Source organism: Ovis aries, chromosome 21 (assembly GCF_016772045.2).
Source record: "Ovis aries strain OAR_USU_Benz2616 breed Rambouillet chromosome 21, ARS-UI_Ramb_v3.0, whole genome shotgun sequence".
NCBI lineage: Eukaryota > Metazoa > Chordata > Mammalia > Artiodactyla > Bovidae > Ovis > Ovis aries.
The window spans coordinates 5,847,193-5,870,585 of record NC_056074.1 but is presented as its reverse complement, the minus strand read 5'-3'; the positions used below and the strand labels follow the sequence as shown (position 1 = coordinate 5,870,585).

Sequence of the window (23,393 nt, the reverse complement as noted above, 5' to 3'; positions counted from 1 at the left end):
TCATGCGGGGGTCAGCAGTCCTGACTTTTATCAAAATCAGGTGCTTCACATAAAAAGGTCTTGGGGATTTTACATCATCTTATGGCCGTGAGACCTGCTGACATTTTATGATCCTTTCTTTTGATAACCAAAAAACGTAATTCTTCCAAGGGTGTTTTTTCTTAAACCAGGCACCACCCTCCAAATAAAGTTACATTCCTATAGGGTGAGGGTACAGTGAGTTACAATCAAGAAAGGAATTTATTTAACCCAAGGTTAACATGATTAATCTTAAAGATTAATACTTATTTCTCCTATATGCTTAAAGGTTAATACTTGTTTCTCCTATATGCTAGTTATATTCATTATAAGGGCAGGGAACATGGAGATTTAGCAGCAAACATCAGCCCAACAAATGAAAATCCTTTCACCAATGTTCCCCTTAAGATCTATTTAGTCTTAAGATAGTGATAAAGTTACATTTTTACGTAGCAAGGACACAGTGATTTATAACAAAGTACAGTGATCTATTACAAAACAGAAAATTCATTAACTCAAAAGGTCTAGTATTGCTAACCTTAAAAAATACTATATTTCCTTTGCTATATTCCAAATACATTGATTAATATATTCCCAGGTGCCGAAGGATATGGAGGCCTGGTGGCAATCATTGACTCAACAATGAGAAAAGCCCTATGCTAATTAAGACTTTCAAAATACTCCAAAACTCTCTGTGCTGTTTATGGTTGAGAGGTAGTAAACAATCATGTGCATAGTGGCAGGAGTATGGATAATCCTGTCACAAAAGCTAGTCTGTCAGCAGAGAGGTTTGACCTGAGACACCCTTGTCACACCCAGGGCAGGGAATTAGCACCAATTATTGGCACAACAAATGAAAAACCCTTCACCAATATAATTCCTAACCAACCCACTATACTAATAATTTCCAACTCCCCAAAAGAATTTGCCTTTAGTAAGTCTAAAACATCCCGTGCCTCTCAGATTAGGAGGCTATAAACAATCACATGTGGCTGGATGAACCTATACAGGCGGGCTAGATAACCTTCAGAGGAGTCCGTAAGCTGAAACACTCTTGTCACGCCCAGGAATTTTTATTGCCTTGGAGCTGCACATTTACTCCTTCTCCAGGAGAAACAGTTATGGGGGAGAGCCCTCTGTAAAGTCAGAGGTGTAGGTGAGAGCATAAAACAGACTCTGGTTTTGGGGGTAGATGCTCGGGAACAGGGGGTTTCCTGAGGCTTGATCACGCCTTTGCATATGCCAAGCCTCCTTCCTCATGACCTTTGTCATGGGCGGAGTTCCTCACTCTGGCCCCTGGCATCTCATGACATTTTGAAGTTTATTATCCACATTTTACAGATGAGTAAACTGAGGCTAACAAAGATTATCCTCTCTCCCTTCACAAAACCAATACCAAAAATCTGATTCAAGGTCTCAGGAAATTTTATGGTTTTGGCTTCTTTTGGGGCCCCCAAATCCCAGCGTCAAAATTAGGACTTTTTATTGAAACTTTGGGCTTCCCAGATGGCGCTAGTAGTAAAGAACCCACCTGCCAATGCAGGAGACATAAGAGGTGAGGGTTCAATCCCTGGGTCGGGAAGGTCCCTTGAAGGAGGACATGCAACCCACTCCAGTATTCTGGCCTGGAGAATCCCACGGACAGAGGAGCCTGGAGGGCTACAGTCCATGAGGTCTCCACCAGTCCGACATGACTGAGCGACGTAGCACGCACTCAAGCATTGAACCTTTGCTTATAAACGGTTGGAGCTGGATTTCTGCCCTTTTGTCCGCACATCCTGCAGGGCTCCCCTGTGTTCACAGCATGCGCTTCACCTCTTCCCTTAGCTCCTCTTTCTCCCACGTGGCTGCAGTGAGCGTCAGCTTCTAGATAAGACTCAGCACTTCCAGAGTCATTTCACGGCTGCTCACTGGCCTCCCTTGGGAGGAGCTCTAAGTTGGTCCTCAAGGACAGGTCAATGCACAGACCCAGAATCCGTGCCAAGGCCGTTCTCTTTGGCCCCCTTCTCTGTCACCACTTTGTGACCTACTAAGCTGGTGTTGGTCTATGGGTTCTCATGGCCTTTGGGAGGAAGTAAAAAGGGTCTTAGTTCCACAAAGAAAAATCACAAGTCTTTAGACTATCGATGTTAATATTTCACAACTCTTCTCTGCACTGTTGAGACACTTTGTAATAAAATGTTCATTTCTCAGGTAAAGTAAAATGACAAAGGATACCTAGTTCTAATTTCTGTGCACAGTTCTAAAGCACTTAGTGGGTGCTAAGTCACTTCAATCGTGTCCGACTCTATGCAATGCTATGGACCGTAGCCTCCCAGCCTCCTCTGTCCATGGGATTCTCCAGGCAAGAATACTGGCATTGTTGCCATGCTCCTTTCAAGGGCATCTTCCCAACCCAGGGACCGAACCCGCATCTCAAGTTCCTGCATTGGCAGATGGGTTCTTTACCATTAGCACCACCTGAAGCAAAGCATTAATGCTCTGCCCATCTTTCTGCTTTAAATAGTAATCACTAACATTTCGCTTGTTAGTGGAAGGCTGTTTAACTTGGAATAGAACACCTGGGCTCTGGCCACAGCTCAGCAAGTTGAGTATAGTTGTAAAGCTAACATAAATCTGACATGAAACACTGGATTCTCTGCCACAGTCTTGTTGGGTCAGCATTGGCAGAGTTTCAACCCTTTGAGTCAATGCTCTCTTCTGTAAAATGGGATCAATATAACAGTTACTTCCTTGATTTGTTGAGGCTTAAGTCAGTAAGCAACATACACCGAGAGGTTGTACTAATAGAAATGGCTTTATTAAGAACTCATTCTCCTGGGTGAGATTATAAACTCAGGAGGGCAGCAACAATGATCATGTAAATATTGAACACCTACTATGTGTTAGGCACAGAGAAAAGGAAGATTAAAAAGGTGAGGTTTTGTAGCTAGAGATAGCACTGATATTTTCCAGCATACTTTTGCTTGCTCTGAAAACAATGTCTCTAGGTTTGTTCCTCCCACAGGGAAAGAAAATAGGATGACTATAGACTATAGTTGATGACTATAGACTATTTTCTTTTTTCAGAGATAACTTCTGAAGTGGAGTCTTTAACTCATATTCTAGCATCTATTTTTCTGTACGTTTCCAGTCCTGTTGCCAAACCCTGCCTGCCCCCAAATGCAAGGCTTAGTCAGTGACAGAAGTAATTCAGGATCCACTCGGGGAGAATAAGGAAGAAAAAAAACAAGTCCCCAGCAGGGGTGACTAGAGTGTCAGAGGAAGAAGCGGCCCAGGTATATCAGCCCAAAGACCTGGGTTTTTATCTGCCTCCAGGGCCTTACCGAATTTGTCCAGTTTCCTTTTTTCTGCTTCTGTTTTGATAGTGAGTCCCCTTTAACCAGAAAATGTGGAGTCTTCTGTGATGCCTCACTCCTGATCTGTACCACTTGGAAAGCTACATATCATTTTTTTAATGTAGATACATTTTATTGCTGATTTCCACATCCCTTGTTCCCTGCACATCAGTTCTGACTATCCTCCAGTTCTTTCTTCACAGTGCAATCTTTATAAATTTTATACTTATTATAAAATTATCTATTCATGTTATCTCTCCCCACTGCAGAGACAAACAGTGACTTCCTGTTCCTCTTAGGAGAAATTGAAAATATTTCTTGCGTGTCCTCAACTGCCCTTCTTGATTTTGCCCCCAATTCCTCTCTAGCTTCATCTCAAACTGTTCTCTCCATAGATACATCGGTCTTTTACATATTCTGGCTGGACAGATATTTTTATTCCCAAAGTTACAAATCAATGGAGAAGGGTAGCATAAGGAAGAGATGTTAATATGATTTTTGAAGATTCTGTGTGCTGTGCTTTAAGATTCTTTTGAGATATTTCAATGAGGGTGCCAGTTGGGCAGCTGGAAATTTGGGCTGAGATTTCAGACCAAGATTTACTCTGTAAATATAAATTGAGAAGTCATCAGCTATAGAAAATAAGTGAAGCTATGGGAGGAGTGAGACAGATAAGAGAATGTAGCATCCCATTGAAGGTTCTTGCAAATTCTGTTCTCTTTTTCAGAAACATTCACATATCACTTCTCTAAATAGTCATTCTTTAACACCATCAGAGACTTTCCCAAAGGAGGCAGAATCAATCAGACCTCTTCACTAAATTGTATTACCATCTTGCTTTTGTATTTGCCAGTCTGTAATTAAAGATACATTTCTGAAATTACTGGTTAGTATTCATCTCCATCACTAGATCTAAGTACTACAAGGACACAGAACTACATCAATACCTGACAAAGAATCAGTTTACAGATGTATATATGTATTCAACTATTTATGAAATGGTTGAATAAGTCAATGAAAAAGAATTCTATTGTATTTATACAATTTTGTTGTACCAGTGAATGTGCTAAAGCAAATCAGTTCCCTAATATCCAATCACATTAGGTTTCTTTGTTGTTCTATTTTTGAAAAGGAAATTTAAGAATAATTTTCTCTGTACATACCTGAGTTTGCATATATCTCACATCCAGTTTCCCCTATTCTTAATTTACATCAGTATGGAAGTTTTGTCACAATTCATGAAACAATTTCAATACATTATTATTAACTACAGTCTATTAAGATTACTTGAGTGAGTGAGTGAAGTCACTCAGTCGTGTCCGACTCTTTGCGACCCCATAGACTGTAGCCTTCCAGGCTCCTCTGTCCATGGGATTTTCCAAGCAATAGTACTGGAGTGGGTTGCCATTTCCTTCTCCAGAGGATCTTCCCAACCCAGGGCTTGAACCCTGGTCTCCTGCATTGTAGGCAGATGCTCTACTGTCTGAGCCACCATTAAGATTACTTAGTTGTTATCTAATATCTTTTTGTGTTTCAAGATCCCATCCAGGATCTCATATTACATTTAGTGATCATGTCTCCTCCCTCCTTCTTGACTGTGGCTATTTTTGGAGCTTTGCTCATTTTTGATGACCTTGACAGTTTTGAGGAGTACTGCTCAGGTGTTTTACAGAATGCCCCTCGACTAGAATTTTGTAGACTGGAGTTACTTGAGGAGGAAGAGGACCGAGGGGAAAGCAGTCTTCTCTCCCCATCATATCAAGGGCACACACTGTCAACATGGCTGACCATGGGCAGTGTTAGCTTTGGTCACTTGGCAGATACCATATTCACCAGTTTTCTCAAACCTAAGGGCATCCCTGGTGGCTCTGATGGTAAAGAATCTGCGACCTGAGTTTGATCCCTGGGTCGGGAAAATCCCCTCCAGTATTCTGGCCTGGAGAATTCCATGGACTGAGAAGCCTGGTGGGCTGTAGTCCATAGGGTTGGCAAAGAGTCGGACATGACTGAGCGACTAACACTTTCACTTTCCAACTCCTCAATGGTTCCACTGCCCTTCCATACTGTACTTTATGGGGGAAAGTTACTACAGACAGCCCACATATAAGGAGTGGGAGTTGTGCACAGCTCCTTTATGTACTCAAAGTGTCTACATAATTATTTGGAATTCTTCCACGTGGTAGATGTATGTAGGTATGCATATGAGTTTGCATTCATCTATCTTTATTTTATACTTTTGCTTATAATCATTTATGCTGTGGCTCAAATTGATACTATTCCACAGAGACTATTATTTTACACTTTGCTTATAATCAAACATTTATTCTATGACTCGAAGTGATACTATTCCTCAGAAACTATTTGTCTCACAGATCTTTTAGTTATAATTCACTTTTATCGTACTAGAACTCTGTTGGTACCATGGTAAAGTACAGAAGAGGGAAAGTGTTCTATAGTATTCTGATTAAATTTCAATATTTTAGTTGTCCAGTGTCTTGGGTCTGTGACTGTCATGAGTGTTTCTGCAGTGGTATAGCTTCTTGATTTTTCCACCTCTGATCTCCCTTTTTAGTTGTCATATTCCCAATCTGTTTCCTAGAAGCCCTGACCCATGTGGCATTGAATGAGACAGGAAGGCTGAAAGAGGCTGGACTGAGAGGAGTTCCCTTCCTCCTACTGGTATAATACTTTGGTGGTTATTTTCTCTGAATTGAAGGGCTTTGGTGTGGAGAAGACCTCTGGGCATATTTCACAATGGATACTCTCTCCCTCCCTCAACACAGCCAGGAGAGGATCTTTCTCAGATCTTTATTGTGAAAATTGGACAGAGTTCCTGGAGGTAAAAGCCAGGGAATGCGTGGGAATTCCAGGAGTTCTCTATGGGTTCCAGGAGTGTCTCTCATCACTAGCTGTCCATCTCATGACTAGCTTCTCTCATCGCATCTCCAGGCATTTATCAAAGTGTTTGGGTTTATGGATCCAGCTTCTCCTCCTGAAAAGGGAATAGCAGTTGAGTTCCTCTGCTTGCACTTATCTCTGCAGTTTGGGGAGAAGTAGTCTGCTCTGTGACCTCAGTTCTCTCATGAGTCCAATAAAAGTTATTGATTTTCCACTTATCTAGCTTTGTCTTATTATAAGAATGGAAGTGACCTGACATCCGTGCTATTTTTATACATAAAACACATTCCTCCTTGTTTTTGTCTGTGATCAGCTTAACCTTTTCCTAAACCCTCTCTTGTGCATTTCACTGTTGCTCAGGCTTCTAGAAAACCATCTAGATGCAGGTTAAATAAATCTTTGGTAAGAAGATAATTTGCTTCCCAAAATGTCAGTGTGCTTATCCAAGTTAAACATTAGTATTCTGATGTGAGCCATTCTAGACATAGTTTGATGAAATTAGCTGAAGATGAGATCTACTGATGAAGAATTTAAACAGGATTAATACTTTCATTTTAAAAGGTGGATAAGGTGGGTGAGCACATTAATGGTTTCATCCATTATATCTCTTGGTGCTAAGAATTGATGTCCTTGTCCTATTTAGGTAAAGAATTTTTATTTCTTGGCAGAAGTAAGATTATATATAAACTGAACTATAAGAGTAATTTTTCTCAATTGACAAAAGGCACAATGTCTGCCTGAAGCTCTTATCTAATAGCTCATTGTATATTGGACTGTTTCTAAATCAGCCAAAGTTTAATAGGGATGGGGAGAGATTAATTATCGAAGGGCCTCCTTCTCATTAAAAAATAGGTTTACCACGTGAAAACTGCTGAATATTGTTTAAACATGCTTAAATATAACTTCAACATTTAGTACTAATAAGAAGTCTTATAAAATAGTGTCTATGTTATAATTCTTTTTGTTAACATATGTATATAGTATTAAATTTGCATATTTAAAAAACTAACAGAAATATTGAGCAAGTATGTGTGTTTTTTAAAATTTTCTCCTTTTTCCATGTTTCTATTTTCTGAATTTTGTGTAATGAACAAGTAATGTTTTCATGAAAAGAAGAAAACCATAGACATCAAAATAAGAAGAATCATTCATAAAATACATACATTCATAAAATACTTGAAAAGAATTTGGGATTATTTGTTAAGCCAGTTCCTAATTTCTTCAGTTGAGGAAATAGAGGTACACACCAAAAAAAAAAAAAAAAAAAACAATCCTCTTGAATACTGTTTCCCCATTTCTGCTTAAAGAATAATAACCATTTTAAAAGAGCTAGTCCAAATATGCACAGCTTTGGCATTTCTATGATAGCATGTCTCACATCTCTCACCAGCTAACGTTCTTCCAGTATAACATGAATCATGAAGAAGAGAAAGACGCTATGGGGGAGGACAGCTTCTTCTCACCGTCTGTCCAACGCTTAGCCATACATCTCAGTTTTTGCTGCTCAGTCACTAAGCTGTATTCAACTCTGAGACCCCGTGGACTGCAGCACATCAGGCTCTCCAGTCCTTCACCATCTCCCAAAGTTTGTTCACATTCAGGTCCATTGAGTCAGTGATGCAATCTAACTATTTCATCCTCTGCTGCCCCCTTCTCAGATTTCAGTCTTTACCAGGATCTGTTCCAGTATCTTACTTATGCTATTTTAATTAACCCTTTAATCTTTTCAATTAATTAATTTTTATTGACATAGAGTTGACTTACAATGTTTCAGGCGTACAGCAAATTGATTAGTTTATATTGTACATATATATGTACATACATTGTTGTTATTTAGTCACTGAGTCATGTCCAACTCTTCTGCAATCCCATGGACTGTAGCCCACCAGGATCCTCTGTCCGTGGGATTTCCCAAGCAAGAATACTGATGTGGGTTGCCATTTCCTTTTCCTAGTGACCTTCCTGACCCAGGGATTGAACCCGCATCTCCTGACTTGGCAGATTCTTTACCACTGAGCCACCAGGAATGCCCATGTGTATATATAGTTTTCAGATAATTTTCCATTATGGGTTATTATAAGACACTGAATACAGTTCCTGTTAGAGGTTATTATAAGACATTGAATACAGTAGGTCCTTGTTTATCTATTTTATGTATAGTAGTGTATATGTGTTAATCCCAAATTCCTATTTTACTGTTCTACTCCCTTCCCCTTTAGCAACCATAAGTTTTTCCTATGTCTGTGAGTCTATTTCTGTTTTATAAATAAGTTCATTTGTATCCTATTTTAGATTCATTTATATTATATTCACATATTACATATTATAATTACATATTATATTACATATAAGGGAATATAATATGATATTTGTCTTTATCTACCTATTTAATTCATTTAGCATGGTAATTTCTAGGTCCATCCATGTTATTGAAAATGGCATTATATCATTCTTTTTTATGGGCTGAGCAATATTCCATTGTGTGTGTATATATACATATACATACATACATACATATATATATATATATATACCACAACTTCTTTATCCATTCATCTGTCAATAGACATTTAGGTTGCTTAATTAATCCTTGCAATACCTTCATGACTTAAATATTACTCTCATTATTCAGATGAATAAAAGGAAAATTAAACAGGTTAAAACATTTTAGAGTCTTAAAGTTGTCTCAACATTAAGACAACTTTGTCAAAACCCACAGAACTTGAGCTTTACATAGGTTCATATTTCTTCAAAACTTAACATAAGTAAATACTCAGAAAATGTATTTAATAACCGAGGTATTTATCAGCAGCTTACTGATCCTTCAATTAATTCACAATGAAAACAACTTTGACCACAACTAGCATTTGAAGTCCGGATTTTTTAAACAAATAGAGTTCTTTTTCATCACCAAAAAGCAATCATCACTGCTGCCATCTGGCTTCCTTGTTCTCGTCTTTATCGTACTTCAAAAAAAAAATTTTTTTTTAACTTCTCTGTTTGCTTGAAACATCACTCTCTTTTTTTTTAATTTTTATTTTTTTAATTTTAAAATCTTTAATTCTTACATGCGTTCCCAAACATGACCCCCCCTCCCACCTCCCTCCCCACAACATCTCTCTGGGTCATCCCCATGCACCAGCCCCAAGCATGCTGCACCCTACGTCAGACATGGACTGGCGATTCAATTCTTACATGATAGTATACATGTTAGAATTCCCATTCTCCCAAATCATCCCACCCTCTCCCTCTCCCTCTGAGTCCAAAAGTCCATTATACACATCTGTGTCTTTTTTCCTGTCTTGCATACAGGGTTGTCATTGCCATCTTCCTAAATTCCATATATATGTGTTAGTATACTGTATTGGTGTTTTTCTTTCTGGCTTACTTCACTCTGTATAATTGGCTCCAGTTTCATCCATCTCATCAGAACTGATTCAAATGAATTCTTTTTAACGGCTGAGTAATACTCCATTGTGTATATGTACCACAGCTTTCTTATCCATTCATCTGCTGATGGACATCTAGGTTGTTTCCATGTCCTGGCTATTATAAACATGAAAAGATGCTCAACATCACTCATTATTAGAGAAATGCAAATCAAAACCACAATGAGGTACCACTTCACACCAGTCAGAATGGCTGCGATCCAAAAATCTGCAAGCAATAAATGCTGGAGAGGGTGTGGAGAAAAGGGAACCCTCCTACACTGTTGGTGGGAATGCAAACTAGTCCAGCCACTATGGAGAACAGTGTGGAGATTCCTTAAAAATTGCAAATAGAACTACCTTATGACCCAGCAATCCCACTGCTGGGCATACACACCGAGGAAACCAGAATTGAAAGAGACACATGTACCCCAATGTTCATCACAGCACTCTCTTTTTTAGACACCAGCTTCTTGCACAAAACTTTTGCCTCTGAGCTTAAATTCTAGAGCTAAATAACAATAGCTTATCTATTTAGCACTTTCCTAAAAACTACCACACTGGATAATTTGTTTGGAAACAGATGGGATAGATATTATTACTTTCATTTTAAGGATGTGAAGGCTAAGCCTTCAAGAGTTTCTGTGATTTGCTTATGAGCTTATACAATGTATACAGCTCTTAAATCACACATCTAGGACCCAAGGGGAGTTTTCTGACCCCAGGTCTAGTGTTCTTCCCTCTATGTTATGTGGTTTGATCCTACAGAGGCGTTCTCTTTGTCACCCTTTTAATTATCCACTACATGTTCTGTTATACTTGGTTTCACTTCCATCCTTACTGGACAGTTTTGATCTCTTAGTTTTTAGCTTTTGTTTCTGTCAGGGTTTTTAATTGCTTGCAACGGAAACTCACTCTGGCTGAATTAAACAGGGAACAAATTTGCTGAAAAAATAATGGATAATTCAGGAGATCGTGGAAATGCAGGTTGAGAAACAGGTAAGAACAAGAGAGGAGGACAGCAGCCAAATCATCTGCCAAAGCTGTGCTCTCGAACACAGGGCACCTCTGGGCAGTGCTTACCTTTACTGATACCTCTGATCTCATGTTTATAAACAGGATATTGTTAGCACCACTTCCCTTGCCCACTGCTAGAATGCTTCTCCATTGTCTTTGCTTCTTTGTGTCAGTATCTCCTGTTTCAAAGTCTTGAATGGGTATGTCTGATTGACTGAGTATTGATCATGTGGTCATACGCTAGCTTCCTGGGAAGCTGGGAAATGCTAAGTGCTAAGTATGTTTGACTTCTGTCATGGAAGGTGAGCTCTTTCTCTCAACAAGACTCATCAAGTAGTTGTGCATGCGTGCTAAGTCACTTCAGTTGTGTCCAACTCTTGGTGACCACATGGACTGTGGCCCACCAGGCTCCTCTGTCCCTGAGTTGCAAGAATATTGGAGGAGGTTGCCATGCCCTTCTCCAGGGGACCTTCCCAACCCAGGGACTGATGCAGTGCAGGCAGATTCTTTACTGCCGAACCAACAGGGGCAGCCCTCATTAAACATATCCTTCTCTAAATATAACAAGGAGGTTGAAATAAAGTCCCCAACCATGACCAAAAAATAGCCAACTTCTAATACTGATTCCAATTTAGTTTTGCATGTTCTTTCTTTGGGTGAACTTTCTTTGAGATAAGAGACATATATTATTTATGACTATGTCTCGGCTGTCACTCAGCCAATAATTACACTTGCTCTGTGGCATTCTGAAGGGTTTTAACTTGTCATTTAACTTTCACTTATCATCTAAGAAATTCCTTTTCTAAAATTATCCTCTAATATTTCTCTCAAATGAGTGGATTTCATCAGGGCCTGACAGCATGAACTGTGGCTTTACAAAATCTTTTCAAAGCATGAAAACTATGTTTGGTATATTTCCATGGTGTTAGATTTTAAGATATGCCTTGTTATTTTACTTTAAGAACTCCAGATATTTCTTCAACAACAATATGTTTCTGATTCTGAATAATCCTTTCCTCTGCAGTATTTTTGAACAGTGGCTTCGAAAGTATCATCCTCTTCAAGATGTTTATCCAGAAGCTAATGCACCCATTGGGCACAACCGGGAATCCTACATGGTTCCTTTCATCCCTCTCTACAGAAACGGTGATTTCTTTATTTCATCCAAAGATCTAGGCTATGACTATAGCTACCTACAAGATTCAGGTAAAGCTCAGTTTCTTTCATATGAATTGCTCAGTCTGAAGTGACCAATCTTTTTGAGAGTGTGCAAAACCTTATGACTTTAAAGTGTTATCCCCCAATGCTTTAACTTGGAAAGTGCATTATAATCCTTCATTCATCACTGATTTATTATTACATGGCCCAAGCTGCAAGAATCTTTAAGCTCTTATCCATTGTGCTTAATATAAGGCATTCTGTGTGTGGCAACCTGGGAAGAGCACAAGAATTAAAATCAGAAAACAATGAGTGTGAGACCTGATGCTTTAAACAGACTTTGGTGTGACCTTGGGAATTCTGACTTCCATTCCCTGAATTTCAGCTTCTTAACCTAAGATATTGGGAATATAATACCGCAAAGAGATATTGTGATAATTAAGGGCACTAAGAACCTAGTGCAGTCTGCACAAGAAAAATATCTACCAGTTGTAGAATCGTCTTTGGGAACTTCCTGCTAGGGTTATCAAGAAAACTTGTGAACATTTTGATATTAAATCCTATTAATAATAATAATGCTAATAGATATAATAATAATTGCTATGACTATGATTAAGGTAGTGCTATAAAAGCCTAGGATTGGAACTATACTTAGGCTTTAAATAATCTTCCTTAGTTTAAGTATGCGTATATTTTCTTGATAAATGAGGAACAGATAGCAATGTTCCCCCACAATCTGAGAGTCTACTCCATACTCTACATGCATTGTTAGTCGGAATATATTAGGTAAGTCTTATTATCCCTAGAATGAGGTGAAGACATTGATGCTACAACAATCTCAGTGACTTTCTCAGTATCAAATACCAGCATACGTAAGAGCCAGATTTCAATTCTACAGGGTCCTCTCCACTTAACAGAAGATGGTCAAAAGCAATAAAACAACACAGAGCTTGTGGATAAGAGGTATTCAACAAGCACTGATGTTTCATTATAGTCGTGGATAATTCAAGAAAAAGTGAATAAATTAGTAAAATTAAATGAACAGATAAATGACATTTATCAACTTCCTACCTTTTGTTACACCTTAGTGACACGTGCATTAATGACATACCTCTAGCCTCAAGGAGCTCTAAATTCGGTGTACAGGTCAGACCACTGGCAAAGAAACCATGAAACATCAGGCTGTGTTAAGTGCAGCAAAGGAGCCGTAAACATAATACTACAAGAGCACAGAGGAGAAAACAATGACTTCAGAATAGTTAGACTAGAGAAACAAGATTAGGCCGTGAAGGGAGAGCGGGCAGGTAGCAGATGGAAAAGAGTAGGGAATATTCTAAACTAAAAGAATAACAAAATAGAGGTATAAAGTGTACTATGCATTTCTGGAATGCTAAAGTGTCCAATTTGAGAAGCATGAGCAATGGAAACTTACACAGATGAGAAAAACTGAGTCACTTCATAATAGCCAACACATTATGAATCTTTTTAGGTGTCATGAACTCTTCTAGAGGTGCTGTACGCATTATTTGCTTTAACCTTCATAACTATCCTTATGAAGATACTATTATTTCTTTTTCCAGACCATAGATGAGAAAACAGAGGCGTAAAGCATGTGAATAACTTGTCCCAGGCCATATAGCTAGTATGTGGCATAGCAGAACCACATTTTAAGGTCAACGGGAGAATCTGTATTTTATCAATATTCTCTTGCCCTTTGGGGAGCCATTAGTTGGACAGATATGGGTTTGATTGACCTGTTCTGTTTTATCTGAAGATCATAGCCAATGGAAGGAGGACTAAAATGGCTGGTGGAGGAGATCAGTTCTTTGAAAACCTTAAGATCACTGTGAACAGGGTAAAGATGTGATAAGGGTAGAGAAGTGATAAAGGGGGTAAATTCCTGTGAGTCAAAAAGAAGGGTCATCTCCAGTGACATGTTTTCCCTTCCTTCTAGAAACACCCATAGTGTGTAAAGAAAGGAACATGTTGATAACAATTTTTCAAAGATTCACCATCAGGATGTTATGATTTCCATTTCCAGAACATAATAGACTCTTTCATGGGCTCATGCTTTTGATCACACTATTCTCTCTAGCTAAAGTCTGATCCTCTTCATCTATTTGTCAAACTTTCAAATATGAACTAATTATATATACATATATACACATAGTCATGTTTAATCACTCCTTTGTTAGAACTGCATGCTAGTTTTTCTACATGTGATTTGTTCCCCTCTCCACCTTGGCTGTTGTAAAAGGAAATGGCAACCCACTCCAGTATTCTTGCCTGGAAAATCCCATGGACAGAAGAGCCTGTTGGGCCACAGTCCATAGGATTGCAAAGAGTCAGACAGAATTGAGCGATGTCACTTCCTTTCTTTCTACCTTGGCTGTAAGCCCTACAAAATCAGAATTGATATCTTGCAAGCTTCTCTAGTCTAAATACCAAAGAATATCTGGTATAGGGTAAAATCAATGAATTAAATTGAACACAAGTGATATTTATCATGAAGAATAAATGCATGTAAGTATGCCTTACATGTAATTACACACAAATAAAGTATACTTAACCCACTTCAGTATTCTTGCCTGGGAAATCCCATAAACACAAGAGCCTGGTGGGCTACAGTTAATGGGGTCACAGAGATGGGCACGACTGAGGGCCTAACACTTTCTTATGTATAGTACAATACATATAAATAAAGCTTGCTAAAAAAAAATCACACCTCTTAATATTCAGCTCATTTTTAGATATTTTTAATGTATTTCAAGCCTTCTATTGCACTAGGTATTTTTTAGGTGATTTTATTGGTTTATTTATTCTTTTTACATACATATGTTTAGTAACTGTCTTGTACAAGGCATTCTTTGAGACACTACAGATACGATGGCAAACAACATAGTCTCTTCCTAGTGAAAGAAAAAGACCTTAAACCACTATTTACCTAATGACTCATTTATTTAGAGATGTGCCTATCTCTAGGAGTCAATAAAGTGACATTTCAGGGAATATCCATGACAGGAGGAATTCATTAGTTAAAAAGGGAGTCTTGATTATGAATTTGGGCCATATTGCTAGGATAACAGATTCATTAATGAATTTTAAACAAATTAGGATCGAATCTGAGTTTTCATAAGATTACGTTTGCTGCAGTTTGTAGGAAGTTTTATGGCAGTTGCAAAGCACATTCAGGGAGGCTGATGAAAATGATATTACGAGTATCCAGGGGAGAGCTGAAGGAAATTTGAATTGCAGCAGCGGTGATAGGAGGCGAGTTAGAGAGGACAAAAGAATTTGAAGTTATTTTGAAAGCAAAATTTATGGAACTTGGAAAATGATTTATGTAAGAGGTGAGAAAGAAGGAAATATTAGAGATGACTTCAAGCTTTCTGGCCTATGATAAATGGTGATTGACTTCATTAAGGCAGTAACAATAGGAGCAGGGCCAGACATGGAGAGAATCTCAAGGTGGTATCAGTTACATAGTGAAATGGGGTGAATGGCACATCAGAGTAAAGATGTCTCTGAGGTAGCTAGATGGCCTTGAACCTCAGAAGAGGTTGTGGCCTGCAGATACTGATGTGGGAGACATCAGCATATAAACTTCCAGTCTTTACAGTCCTTTACGATCACAATGTGGTAGTGACTTTCATGTTCCACCTCATTGTATGCATGCATGTGTTCATGCTCAGCTATGTCCAACTCTTTGCAACCCCGTGGACTGCAGCCCACCAGGCTCCACCTCATTGTTCCTTCCCTAACGTCCAAATGGGTACTTTTTACCAAAAAGGCAACAAAAAGTATTGGAGAAGAAAAGGGAAAAGAGTATCACTTTAAGGGATTAATGGTATTTATTATTTATTGTTAGATTTTTTAAAATAACATTGACTTTAAATGTTTTATGTATTTAGAGCATTTTCATCAGCTGTTTGCTGATTTGCATAAGTTTTAGAGAAGTTTTGCTTTAAAATAAACAATAGTTGCCTATTTTCCATTTTATGAATTATTCTATTGCTCCTATAGTACTTTCAAGGAGTTTAAATTTTATCTCTATTCATTGCTAAACTTAAACCACCTTACTAAAAATGTCTTAAAATTTTTCAATATAATTTAGTTAAGGCAGTTCATTATTGATCATTTAGGCAGTCTTGTTTATAATTACTCAAGTGTTTTCCACAGAAGGCTGCTGATGACTTCTTGCTTTAGTCAAACATTTTCTCTTATAATTGAACTTAGCGATGCTTTAAAAAATTGAGAAGCAGGTCATTTTGTCATGTGCATAACTTGTTAAAAGATGAAACCGAATGTACTCCTGCTTTCTATATGGTGCTACTTTGCTAAGAGCGTCGTTCTTCTAATATATTCCAAAAGACTTGACATTTGATTTTAACAATGAGAGGAGGATGCACGTGTAACTTTCAATTCTGGTTTCCTCGGTATGTATGCCCAGCAGTGGGATTGCTGGGTTATATGGCAGTTCTAGTTCCAGTTTTTCTAAGGAATCTCCACACTGTTCTCTGTAGTGGCTGGACTACTTTGCAGTGCCACCAACAGTGTTAAGAGGGTTCCCTTTTCTACACACCCTCTCCACCACTTATTGTTTGTAGACTTTTTGACAGCAGCCATTCTGACTGGCATGAGATGGTACCTTATTGTGGTTTTGATTTGCATTTCTCTGATAATGGGAGATGTTGAGCATCTTTTCGTGTGTTTGTTAGTCATCTGTATGTCTTCTTTGGAGAAGTATCTGTTTAGTTCTTTGGCCCGTTTTTTGATTGGGGAGTTTATTTTTCTGGTATTGAGCTGCATGAGCTGCTTGTATATTTTAGAGATTAACTCTTTGTCAGTTGCCTTGTTTGCTATTATATTCTCCCATTCTGAAGGCTGTTTTTACACCTTGCTTATAGTTTCCTTTGTTGTACAAAAGCTTTTAAGTTTGATTAGGTCTCATTTGTTTATTTTGGCTTTTATTTCCATTACTCTGAGAGATGGGTCATAGAGGATCTTGCTGTGATTTATGTCAGAGTGTTTTGCTTATGATTTATAGGAGTTTTATAGTTTCTGGTCTAGTTTTGTAGTTTCTGGTCTTACATTTAGATCTTTAACCCATTTTGAATTTATTTTTGTGTATGGTGTTAAAAGTGTTCTAGTTCCATTCTTTTACAGGTGGTTGTCCAGTTTCCCCAGCACCACTTTTTAAAGAGATTGTCTTTTCTCCATTGTATATTTTTGCTTCTTTTGTCAAAAATAAGGTGTCCATAGGTGCATGGATTTATCTCTGGGATTTCTATTTTGTTCCATTGATGTATATTTCTGTCTTTGCGCCAGTACCATACTGTCTTGATGACTGTCAGTCAATCAGTTCAATCGCTCAGTCGTGCCCGACTCTGTGACCCCATGAATCGCAGCACGCCAGGCCTCCCTATCCATCCCCAACTCCCAGAGTTCCTCCAAACTCATGTGCATTGAGTCGGTGCTGCCATCCAGCCATCTCATCCTATATCGTCCCCTTCTCTTCCTGCCCCCAACCCCTCCCAGCATCAGGGTCTTTTCCAATGAATCAACTGTTCGCATGAGGTGGCCAAAGTATTGGAGTTTCAGCTTCAGCATCAGTCCTTCCTATGAACACCCAGGACTGATCTCCTTTAGGATGGACTGGTTGGATCTCCTTGCAGAGAGAGTCCCTTGGACTCTCAAGAGTCTTCTCCAGCACCACAGTTCAAAAGCATCAATTCTGTGGCACTCAACTTTCTTCACAGTCCAACTCTCACATCCGTACTTGATAACTGTAGCTTTGTGATATAGTCTGAAGTCAGGCAGGTTGATTCCTCCAGTTCCATTTTTCTTTCTCAAGATGCCTTGGCTATTTGAGTTTTTTTTGTATTTCCATACAAATTGTGAAATTATTTGTTCTAGTTCTGTGAAAAATACCATTGGTAGCTTGATAGAGATTGCATTGAATCTATAGATTGCTTTGGGTAGTATACTCATTTTCACTATATTGATTCTTCTGACCCATGAACATGGTATATTTCTCCATCTATTTGTGTCATCTTTGATTTCTTTCATCAGTGTTTTATAGTTTTCTATACATAGGTCTTTTTTTTTTTTAAGGTAGATTTATTCCTAAGGATAAATGGCTAAGCTGGTTAAGCGTCTGCCTACAATGCAGGAGACCAGAGTTCAATCCCTGGGTTGGGAAGATCTCCTGGAGAAGGAAATGGCAACCCGCTCCAGTACTCTTGCCTGGAAAATCCCATGGATGGAGAAACCTGGTAGGCTACAGTCCATGGGGGTCGCAAAGAGTGGGACACGGCTGAGCAACTTCACTGTCACTTTTTATTCCTAAGGATTTTATTCATTTCATCACAATGGTGAATGGGATTGTTTTATTGCACTGTTTGCAATAGCTAGGACATGGACAATCCTAGATGTCCATTGGCAGATGAATGGATAAGAAAGCTGTGGTACATATACACAATGGAATATTACTCAGCTATTAAAAAGAACACATTTGAATCAGTGCTAATAAAGTGGATGAAACTTGAGCCTATTATACAGAGTGAAGTAAGTCAGAAAGAAAAACACTAATACAATATATAAATGCATATATATGGAATTTAGAAAGATGGTACTGATGACCCAATATGTGAGACAGCAATAGGGACACATTTTTTTTTTTGGACTCTGTGGGAGAAGGCCAAAGTAGGATGACTGGAGAGAATAGCACTGAAACATGTATATTACCATATGTGAAATAGATCATCAGTCCAAGTTCAATGCATGAAACAGGGCACTCAAAACCAGTGTACTGGGACAACCCTGAGGGATGGGATGGGGAGGGAGGTGGGAGCGGGGTTCAGGATGGGGAACACATATACACCCATGGCTGATGCATATCAATGTATGACAAAACCCACCACAGTATTATAAAGGAATTAACCTCCAATTAAAATGAGTAAATTATTTTTAAAAATGAGAGGAGGAAGCATGCACAGCAATTGGAATATTTCATTCTGCACACAGGATTTGATGAAGGCTCTGCTGTTCATGGATTTGTTCACTTATGTTTGCCTATGTGTATGCAAAGGTGTATCCTGTTCCTTCTGCCAGGGATGGCTTGCTATCAGCATCCTACATTCAAGTCCTGATTCATTTTTCTACTCAGAGGGATAGTCTCCTGGGATGCTTCTCTGACTCCCCAGACAGATAGAGGAGGTCTTTTCCCTATGATCCCATTATATCTTTTACATACTTTCATTAGAACAGCATTGTTCTTAAAACAAATTGTTTACTTGTCAGTCTCCTCTTCCAGTTGTTGTTTCCTTCAGGCAAGGGGCTCTGATCCTTTCACATGTGTGAACAACCATGTGGCATATATTGTGTCTCAGTAAATGAATAAAATAATGAAAAGAAGAATGAAAGATAAGTAAAAGATACACTACTTGCTATCAAGAGTCTGTGATCAAGTTTGAAAAGTAAGACACATATATAACTAACTATAACACATAGATAATTGTGCCAAGTGTCACTAAGGAGCATAGAAGGAAACAATCTGGGAATCCAGAAGAGAAAATTGAACAAAATCAGTGACTGAAACAAGTTTGAAAAAGAAACTTTTCTTGCAAGCTGATTCATTTGAAATATTGATGGAACTACTTTGGAATAAGAATTCAGTTCAGTTCAGTTCAGTCGCTCAGTCGTGTCTGACTCTTTGTGACCCAATGAACTGCAGCATGGCAGGCCTCCCTGTCAATCACCAACTCCTGGAGTTTACCCAAACTCATGTCCATTGAGTCGGTGATGCCATCCAGCCATCTCATCCTCTGTCGTCCCCTTCTCCTCCTGCCCTCAGTATTTCCCAGCATCAGGGTCTTTTCAGATGAGTCAGCTCTTCACATCAGGTGGCCAAAGTATTGGAGTTTTGGCTTCAACATCAGTCCTTCCAGTGAACACCCAGGACTGATCTCCTTTAGGATGGATAGGTTGGATCTACCTGCAGACCAAGGGACTCTTAAGAGTCTTCTCCAACACCACAGTTCAAAAGCATCAATTCTTTGGCACTCAGCTTTCTTTATAGTCCAACTCTCACATCCATATATGACTACTGGAAAACCATAGCCTTGACTATGGACCTTTGCTGACAAAGTAATGCTTCTGCTGTCTAGGTTGGTCATAACTTTTCTTTCAAGGAGTAAGTGTCTTTTAATTTCATGGCTGCAGTCACCATCTGCAGTGATTTTGGAGCCCAAAAAATAAAGTCAGTCACTGTCTCCACTGCTTCCCCATCTATTTGCCATGAAGTGACGGGACTGGAGGCCATGATCTTAGTTTTCTGAGTGTTGAGTTTTAAGCCAACTTTTTCACTCTCCTCTTTCACTTTCATCAAGATGCTCTTTAGTTCTTCTTCACTTTCTGCCATAAGGGCGTTGTCATCTGCATATCTGAGGTTATTGATATTTCTCCCAGCAATCTTGATTCCAGCTTGTGCTTCCTCCAGCCCAGCGATTCTCATGATGTATTCTGCATATAAATTAAATAAGCATAATGACAGTATACAGCCTTGATGTACTCCTTTACCTATTTGAAACCAGTCTGATTTTCCATGCCCAGTTCTAACTGTTGCTTCCTTACCTGCATACAGGTTTCTCAAGAGGCAAGTCAGGTGGTCTGGTATTCCCATCTCTTTCAGAATTTTACACAGTTTATTATGATTCACACAGTCAAAGGCTTTGGCATAGTCAATAAAGCAGAAATAGATGTTTTTCTGGAACTCTCTTGCTTTTTCGATGATCCAGCAGATGTTGGCAATTTGATCTCTGGTTCCTCTGCCTTTTCTAAAACCAGCTTTAACATCTGGAAATTCACAAATTTTTGAAGTCTGGCCTGGAGAACTTTGAGCATTACTTTACTAGTGTATGAGATGAGTGCAATTGTGTGGTAGTTTGAGCATTCTCTGGCATTGCCTTTCTTTGGATTTGGAATGAAAACTGAGCTTTTCCAGTCCTGTGGGCACTGCTGAGTTTTCCACATTTGCTGGCATATTGAGTGCAGCACTTTCACAGCATCATCTTTTAGGATTTGAAAGAGCTCAACTGGAATTCCCTCACCTCCACTTGCTTTGTTCATAGTGATGCTTCTTAAGGCCCACTTGACTTCACATTGCAGGATGTCTGGCTCTAGGTGAGTGAGCACACCAACATGATTATCTGGGTCATGAAGATCTTAAGATCTTTTTTATACAGTTCTTCTGTGTATTCTTTTCACCTCTTCTAAACATCTTCTGCTTCTGTTAGGTCCATACCATTTCTGTCCTTTATTGAGCCCATCTTTGCATGAAATATTCCCTTGGTATCCCTAATTTTCTTGAAGAAATCTCTAGTCTTTCCCATTCTATTGTTTTTCTCTGTTTCTTTGCATTGATCCCTGAGGAAGACTTTCTTATCTCTCCTTGCTAGTCTCTGTAACTCCGCTTTCAAATGGATATATCTTTCCTTTTCTCCTTTGCTTTTCACTTCTCTTCTGTTCACAGCTATTTGTAAGGCCTCTTCCAACAGCCATTTTGCTTTCTTGAATTTCTTTTTCTTGGGGATTGTCTTGATCCCTGTCTCCTGTACAATGTCACAAACCTCTGTCCATAATTCAGCAGGCACTCTGTCTATCAGATCTAGTTCCTTAAACCTATTTCTCACTTCCCGTGTATAATCATAAGGGATTCGTTTTAGGTCATACCTGAATGGTCTAGTGGTTTTCCCCACTTCCTTCAATTTAAGTCTGAATTTGGCAATAAGATGTTCATGGGTCACAGTCAGAAGTCTTGTTTTTGCTGACTGATAGAGCTTCTCCATCTTTGCTGCAAAGAATATAATCAATCTGATTTCAGTGTTGGCCATCTGGTGATGTCCCTGTTTAGAGTCTTCTGTTATGTTGTTGAAAGAGGGTATTTGCTATGACCAGTGTGTTCTCTTGGCAAAACTGTATTAGCCTTTGCCTGCTTCATTATGTACTCCAAGGCCAAATTTGCCTGTTACTTAAGGCATTTCTTGACTTCCTACTTTTGCATTCTAGTCCCCTATAATGAAAAGGACATCTTTTTTGTGTATTAATTCTAGAAGGTCTTGTAGGTCTTCATAGAACCATTCAACTTCAGCTTCTTCAGCGTTACTGGTTGGGGCATAGGCTTGAATTAACATGATATTGAATGGCTTGCCTTGGAAACAAACAGAGATCATTCTGTCGTTTTTGAGATTGCATCCAAGTACTGCATTTCGGACTCTTTTGTTGACTATGACTCCATTTCTTCCAAGGGATTCCTGCTCCCAGTAGTAGATATAATGGTAATCTGAGTTAAATTCACCCATTCCAGTCCATTTTAGTTCGCTGATTCCTAGAATGTTGAAGTTCACTCTTGCCATCTCTTGTTTGACAACTTCCAATTTGCCTTGATTCATGGACCTAACATTCCAGGTTCCTATGCAATATTTTTCTTTATAGCATCAGACCTTGCTTCTCTCATCAGTCACATCCACAGCTGGGTGTTTTTGCTTTGGCTGCATCCCTTCATTCTTTCTGGAGTTATTCCTCCATTGATCTCCAGTAGCATATGGGGCACCTACTGACCTGGGGAGTTCATCTTTCAGTGTCCTAACTTTTTGCCTTTTCATCACCACAATCACAGAATACTAGCCAATCTGATCACATGGACCTCAGCCTTGTATAACTCAATGAAACTAAGGCATGTCATGCAGGGCCACCCAAGATGGCCAGGTCATGGTGGAGAGGTCTGACAGAATGTGGTCCACAGGTTAAGGGAATGGCGAACCACTTCAGTATTCTTGCCTTGAGAACCCCATGAACAGTATAGAATAATAATAATAAATAAGAGGTATCCATTACTTTTGCTGTGAAAGGCATCATACCTAAGTTTACATATGCATTAAAGAGTTTAAATATTATAGGCAAATTTTCTAAGTTGCAGATTAGGAATTCATTAAATTAAGATAATGACTCCTAACTACCTCATGCATTTCTTGTATAGATAAATGGGCATGTGAATATGCTTTGGAAATGACAGAGCACCAAACAAATAGAAAACAATATGATTATTCTATAGAGAATAGGTAACAAGAAAAATGAAATTTTAAGTAGGTAAAAATAATAGGAAACTTTTTATATTAAGAAATAATTCAAAGGAGCACTATTGAGGCTGAAAAACAAATAACTGAGAAGGAAAAGTCAAAAGTTTAGATTGAAGTCATTAAGAAATACAGGTTGTTTCAAAGATAGTCCACTGGTGATAGTAAAATTTAAAACTGCTTGAAATGAACCAAAGTAGAGAAATAATAAAATAAGCTGGAAAGCAGAAGGACAAATAAAGACATAGTATTTGAAAATTTTGAAAGCATTTGAGCTGAGCAGCAAGCAATAAAGAAAATCATAATTATTATGTAACCTCTATGTATCTGCCTTTTGTCACAGTCAAAATGCATGATATATTGAAGTGATTAATAGCAATGCAAGCTAAGCATTTGTAGTC

At 38.7% G+C, this 23,393-nt stretch overlaps 1 protein-coding gene across 1 annotated transcript in view; it reads left to right on the top strand.

The window, feature by feature from the left end:
• TYR (tyrosinase) overlaps positions 1-23,393 on the top strand; it is a 116,360-nt gene that overhangs the window by 90,608 nt on the left and 2,359 nt on the right. Inside the window, 1 exon segment of the mRNA NM_001130027.1 lies at positions 11,724-11,905. Coding sequence (NP_001123499.1) covers positions 11,724-11,905 — 182 coding nt within the window.